This window comes from Zerene cesonia, chromosome 20, assembly GCF_012273895.1.
Source record: "Zerene cesonia ecotype Mississippi chromosome 20, Zerene_cesonia_1.1, whole genome shotgun sequence".
NCBI lineage: Eukaryota > Metazoa > Arthropoda > Insecta > Lepidoptera > Pieridae > Zerene > Zerene cesonia.
The window spans coordinates 9,711,918-9,719,044 of NC_052121.1; the positions used below are offsets into that span (position 1 = coordinate 9,711,918).

Genomic DNA, 7,127 nt, shown 5'->3' on the forward strand with positions numbered 1-7,127 from the left:
ATCGGACATATAGAGAATTACATCAAGCTTATTAAGAAACTTTTACCGTTTGTGCCGAAAATTATGACTACAATTTTCTATAATAATTTTATATTTTTTTTGTCGATTTCGCTCCTATTCTTATTTGTGAATGTTGGATCGCATTAAGCCATGTTGGATCGCAAAGTAAATGATTTTACTATTAACTAGCTTTTCGCCCGTGTAGGCCAAGCAAAGAATAGACAATGTAAAGTTTTCCGCTAATAGTTTCCCCGGTCCCATGGGACAGTGTATTTATTACTTAAATTTCAGGACTTGCCGGCTGTCATCCGTCGAGTAGCCGACTTTTTAGGTAAAGAAATGACACAAGAGCAAGTGATGAAATTGGCAGACCATCTCAATTTCAGTAACTTTAAGGATAACACGTCCGTCAATAACGTGCATTTGAGAAATCCCAGCTTCGTCGTCGATGGAGAGGCGCCATTCCTAAGGAAAGGTGAGACCTCATACAGATCGAAAAAACTAGTTTTTCTTTTATTTTCTTTTTATGTTTTAACGGTTTCGGTGAAATAGTGGCATGCCACTGTGTTTCGTATGGTGAGTGGAGGAGCCGGAGGCCTGTTTCCTTTTCCTCACCCGTCCTTGTCCATTCCTTCTTTCCAGTCGTTAATCCTTTCCTTTTCCCTTACCCCATAAAAGCGGGCAGCGCATTCACAGATGTACTACCTTTGCGAATGTTTATGGGCGGTGGTGATCGCTTACCATCAGGCGAACCACCAGCTCAGCTGCCCGTTATGACATAAAAAAAAACATGTTTAAACGGGCAACTTGTGGTTCGCCGGATGGTAAGCGATCACCACCGCCCATGAACATTCGCAGAGACTTAGACCACTGCAAATGCGCTGTCCGCTTTTAATGGCTAAGGGATAGAGAAAGGATTGATGACTGGAAAGAAGGAACAGACTGGGAAATATGAGGAATAGGAAATAAGCCTCCGGCTCCCCCACTCACCGTACGAAACAGAGAATATGCTATTTCACGCCGGTCTGCTGTGAGGGTGTGGTACTTCCATGGAAGCGTGCTCGGCTACCACATACAAATTCTGTATTAAGTCTTAGCTTCTTGATCTACGGTTTCTATTTAATATTTTAAATTAATTGTTTGTGTTAATTGCATCTGAGTATAACTGAAAAACACTGTACTAATAATAAAATTTTAAACCATTTATAATATGTTCTACAAAAAATTATGTTTATATTTTAATTCAATACTGTAGAGAGGCAAAGTTTGTGACGTTGTAGGGGGTCATCTTTGGATCTACTGAATCGATAATGGTATAATAATGTGTTACAATTTAAAAATACGCTCAAAAACTAAGAGGAAGATATGTTGGCTACGAATGAATAATGTTCTCTCATCATTATCATTTTTAGGTAAAGTGGGCGGTTGGAGAGACCACTTCGACGATGAGATGGTGGAACAAGCTGACAGATGGTTTAAAGAGAACCTCGCCGACACTGACCTGAGATATCCTGCGCGGGAACTTACGGATTTGTAGGAAAAAATCTATTAGTGTAGTCTACATGCGCACACCGCAAGGACGAAACTAGAATCTTCGAGATAGATCTGTAAATCTAAGAAAGAAGTTTTTAAACGACTTCAAGAACGGATGCTATCCATTCTGTTCTGCTATCCATTATGACTGTTTTTCTTTTATTATTTGAAAGCTGATGCCTCCCATGTGCTCTCATTTAAATTTAGTCTAGTTCGGACAATTTGAATGCGGTTTAAGTGTTTATTAAAAATAACTACTATTTATTATTATAATTTATTTCAAATAAAGTTTTTATAATTGTTTTGGTGTATATTTCTCCGTAAATCATATTGTATATACCCAGGTCATCTATATCATCACGCTATCACCAACTGAGAATGAGCTGTGAATCTTTATTTTTGTTATGCATTCTGTGACAGCGTGTAATCTAACAATGCATATAAATGTTGATTTGAGTAAGCCATTTAGAAATTAAAAACTTTTCAACGGATTTTAAACGCGATTTATTCATTATATTATTAACCCGACGTTGAGTAAGCCATGTTATTATCTAGCTTCTAAGTAGGTATCTGGTGTCTATTCTCTATGGACATTTATTTGAAGACCGGGCTGCTATGAACGATGAAGACTTTACCTTTTTGCCAGAGGTAGGTATCAAATTACCATAAAAATAATCTACTAAACACGTTTTTTGAAGTAAAATTTTATAAAAAGGCGTAATATTTCAATACTATTTTCCCAATTTTTTTTTAATTTCAGGAAACAACTTTGAGCGAACTGTTAACAAACATAATTGGGGTTAAGGACATATAAAATCTTTTGGAGTTCTCCACAAAGGATTCAATTCCTTTCCAAGTTACCGCTTCATCGGACACTGAAGACGCTTGAGTTTTAATACTGTCTTATGTTATAAACAAAAAAATAACAATAATTAATAGATTAAATATCGTGGATATTTCACAAATCATCTATCAAATATAATTAGAAAAGCTTGTACTATATATATCTAAACTAGGAAATGGTACAATAAGATCAAAGGTGTTTCAGCTTTGCGGCCAGGGGGATTCCCATGGTCGTGTTTGAATCGAAATCTAGTAGTAACGGTGTACCGATTGTTTGGGAATCTTTATTGTTTTAGTTTGATTTCACAAAAGGAGAACATGCAAAATTTCATGGTCGCCTTTTAAAATCCTCCATTATGTTATGACACGATACACATACATACTTTTTTTTCGAGGGTAGGTGTGAAACAGGCAACAGTTAAAGTTTTTGATCTGATATTTCTTCAAATTTAAAAATATTTAAAACTTAATTTTGAACCTGATTCTATGGAATTCTGATTAATTACACCTACCAGCATTAATTTAATTTTTATTTTTCCTTTGATCACGCATAAATTTTGATATTCCACATTCTCTCAACCTCACAATGGAAGCAATAAGAGAAACTTTGGCACAGATGACAGAAAATTTTAATGCAAAAATGGAAGAGTTTCAAAAAGAATTGCAGAACAACACTTCCTCTCTTTCTTCGAACATATCTAGTGATTTTGAACTCTTCAGGAAATTTGTTATTACATCACTTAAAAACATGCATTCTGAAATAGAGCTGCTCTTCAAACTTCATGACCTTCAGGAAACCCGATCGCGACGCAAAATGCTCTTTATTCATGGTGTGAATGGAGATAAAAGTGAAGACTCTTGTGCCTTAGTGGTAAAGACATTGTCCGATAAACTCCCAAACATCAAGTTCTCCACTGATTCAATAAGCCGTTGTCATAGAAGGGGTCGAGTTGAAGCCAATGGTGCAAATCCTAAGCCCCGTCCGATATTAGTGAAATTCAGTGATGTGCAGTTAAGAGATAGTAACTGGTATAAAAAAACCAACTTAAAAAGCTCTGGTATCACTCTCTCTGAATTTTTTAACGAAGAATCGACATGAAACTTTTATAGCTGCCCGTAAGAGATTCCTCATATCCAAGTGTTGGACCAGGGATGGGAACATTTTTATTATTAACCAAAACGGTGATAAGTTTCGTGTAACCTCATTAAATGAGTTGGACTCCATTCCGTGTACAACCATGGGCTCGGTGCAGGTTGTATCCAATGAACTATCTACTAGTGATACGAAAAATGCCAAATGTGTAGCGTCCAGGCCAAAAAGGTTACTTAAACAAAATAAGTAAGTTTTCATTCTCATTTCATTTCTTTTTCAAGAGATTTTAGTCTTTGTTTTAACGTCAAACACTGTATTATCGTATCTCTCTCTTTTCTGTTTAAATTAGGACTATATTACCCACTTCTTACTTTTAAATTGTTAATGTTCTAATTTTAATTCCAATGTTATTGTCATTATTCAACATAATATTACATTCGTGATTCGTTTACTGTCATACATTGGCTGTCAGATGTCATCTATTGTCAAACGTTCCGATATCACACATTACTAATGCGTTCATTATTGTACTAAATTTATTGCTGGGGTGTAGTTAAAATAAGTCAATATTTTATCTTATTTATTTTTCTTTTTTAATTTATATTTTAATTACCTTTTTTATTATCTAATTTAATTTTTAAGTGGTTGATATCACTTACATATATTTTTTATTGTATCTTATTACTGCTTATTATATTTATTATTATTTTATATCATACTATATTATTATTTATTTTTATACTTGTAACGCAGAGTTAGCAAAATGAGTATTTTGAATGACAGCACATCTAGTAGTTCTAATTATTTATCTCTCTCTTCTGAAGATCCAGGCAGCGAGGACAGCTTCCGCAGTACTTCATCCTTTACTCCTCTTAATAATTTCCTAGCTAAGTGTTTTACTAACGATTCCAAAATATTCAATGCTGTTCATATTAATGCGCAAAGTGTCCCTGCACATTTCCCTGATTTGTTAGCAACTTTCGACTTCCTCAACATACACGCTATACTTATCTCCGAGTCTTGGGTCAAATCCTGCCTTCCCTCTTCCTGCTATTCCCTTTCTGGCTATAATCTGATACGCAACGATCGGTTGGGCAAGGCTGGTGGTGGTGTCGTAATTTACTTAAGTTCCCACATATCTTACAAAGTTATTAGCTTATCTCCACAACCTCCACCCTCCGATGTTGCTGAACATCTCATTATTGAGGTAATTCTACATCACTCTAAGCTCCTGCTTGGTGTCTTTTATAGCCCGTCCCTATCTGTTAATTACTTTCACTCATTTGAAACCATCCTCGGTCGTCTCATCCCTATATATGAACAATCTCTAATAATGGGTGACTTCAACACCTGCATCATTAAAAAAGATTCCCGAGCTAAGACTCTTAAATCCACGATCGAATCAGCGAATTTACACCTTCTTCCACTTAGCCCCACTCATATCTTACCGAATTGCTCTCCCTCTCTTCTTGATCTCATCATTGTTTCCTCTCCTAATCTTGTCCTCCAGCACGGTCAACATACGGTCAATGCTTTTTCCCATCATGACCTCATCTACATTTCCTACAATGTCCGTCATCCTAAATATAAACCCAAACTATCAATGCGGCGCAACTTTGCTGGAATGGATGTTGATCTCTTGTATCGTGATGCTCTAGATATTGACTGGTCTGTCATTTATAGTCAAGACAATGTCGATGCAATGGTTGAACTTTTTACTTTATTTGTTACTCAACTGTATGACAATCATGTACCACTTAGACCTGTAAAATTAAAACATCTCCCAGCGCCTTGGTTAACCGATGATTTAAAGTCTCTTTTACAACTGAAGTCTAAAGCTAAAACTAAACTCAAGCTTAAGTATAACGACGCGAACAAAGAGAAGTACAATAAGATTCGGAATCGTTGTAATACATGTTGTAGAGATGCACAAAGACGCTACATTCATTCGTCGGTCGAGAACGGTGACCCTGCCAAAGTGTGGAAATTTTTAAAAACCTTAGGAGTTGGATCTAAAGATCGTAATGCTGATTTTAAAAACTTCAATATAGAATTACTTAATAAATTCTTTGCCGAAACTCCTTCCTCTGATAACAATACTGAAGTTATGACTCTTAACACTCTTTCTTCTATTCCAACTCCGAATTTTCCTCCGTTCTGTCTAAATCAATTTTCTAGTTGTGATGTTAAAAAGAACATCATGTCTCTATCATCTAATGCTGTCGGGAGTGATTGTATTAGTCGTAGCATGATCCTACCTATCCTCGACGTAGTCGTTCCTGTCATTACCCATATACTAAACACTTCAGTTACCCAGGGTACTTTCCCTACGGCTTGGAAAAGGGCTAACATTATTCCTCTTCCAAAGAAATGTAATCCTTCTTCCTTTTCCGATTTTCGTCCTATCTCCATTTTACCAATCCTGTCTAAAGTCCTCGAAAAGTTGGTGCATAACCAATTAGCCATATTCCTTAACAAAAATAACTAATTGAATCCTCTCCAGTCTGGCTTCCGCCCCGGCCATGGTACGACTACTGCTCTCATCAAAGTCACAGATGACATTAGATTTGGCATGGACAACAAGCAGCTCACTTTATTTACGTTGCTAGATTTTAGTAACGCTTTTAGTTACGTTGATTTCGATATCCTTGTGGGTCTGCTTCGTTCTCTTAACATATATCCAACTAGTATTGATTGGTTTCATAGTTATTTATGTGGACGCCGGCAAAAGATTCACAGTGATGAGGTCTCCTCGTCATGGTGTGATATTCAAGCCGGTGTTCCTCAAGAAATCCTTATCTTCTCTCTACCACATGTATGCCGATGATGTCCAGATCTACATCCAGTCAACCTTAGCAGAGTTACCGAACGCTATTCAAACAATGAATAATGACTTGAATTCCATCGCTCTGTGGAGCAACCATTTCGGCTTGAAGAGTAATCCTCTGAAAACTTAAGTCATCATTGTTTGTAGTCCCTCGCTAATCGCGAAAGTTGACTGGGCTTCGCTTCCTTGAGTTTTTTTGTGTGGCACTCAACTCCCTTTCAGTAAGCAAGTTGAGGATCTTGGTATATATATTGATCGAACATTGTCGTGGGATGATCAATTGAAAGATGTAAGCAGGAAACTGTTTGCGTCTGCGGGAGCTTTGCGACGACTACGTAATCTTCTACCCATTCCAACAAAGCTAGCGTTCGCTCATACCCTTCTCCTATCTCACCTCGACTATGCAGATATAACTTATCTTGATCTATCTGAGGCCCAGTTAGATAGGCTTGAAAGACTCCAAAACTTCTGCATTCGATTTATCTTTGGGCTGAGAAAATATTGATTATTATATTTGATCCGAAAGCTCCAAGCTATCTTCGAGAGAAATTTAAATTTATGAATTCTACTTGCCTACGCTCCTCGACTAATCTTTTACTCCTGATTCCAGCCCATAAATCAAAATTCTTTCACAATTCATTTGCTGTTCGTGCGGTTCAGTTGTGGAACTCTCTCCCCACAGATGTAAGACGAGCGCAAAATTTAAACGTCTTCAAAAATTTATTGAAAAATCATTATTTATGTCACTCGTAGTAATTGCCTACTGCAACTATAATATCCTACTATGTAAGTATATATATGTATGTAAGTCTATTTAGTTATGTTTATCTA

General features: G+C 36.6%; 1 protein-coding gene and 1 pseudogene across 1 annotated transcript in view; both read left to right on the forward strand.

Moving 5' to 3' along the window:
* LOC119834883 (sulfotransferase family cytosolic 1B member 1-like) overlaps positions 1 to 1,701 on the forward strand; it is a 15,013-nt gene extending 13,312 nt beyond the window's left edge. Inside the window, exons 10-11 of the mRNA XM_038359401.1 lie at positions 269 to 475; positions 1,413 to 1,701. Coding sequence (XP_038215329.1) covers positions 269 to 475; positions 1,413 to 1,537 — 332 coding nt within the window. The 3' untranslated portion in view covers positions 1,538 to 1,701. The remainder of the gene's footprint in view (positions 1 to 268; positions 476 to 1,412) is intronic.
* A 1,056-nt stretch (positions 1,702 to 2,757) lies between these two features.
* Positions 2,758 to 3,891, forward strand: LOC119835030 (annotated as a pseudogene).
* The last annotated feature ends 3,236 nt before the right edge of the window (positions 3,892 to 7,127 follow it).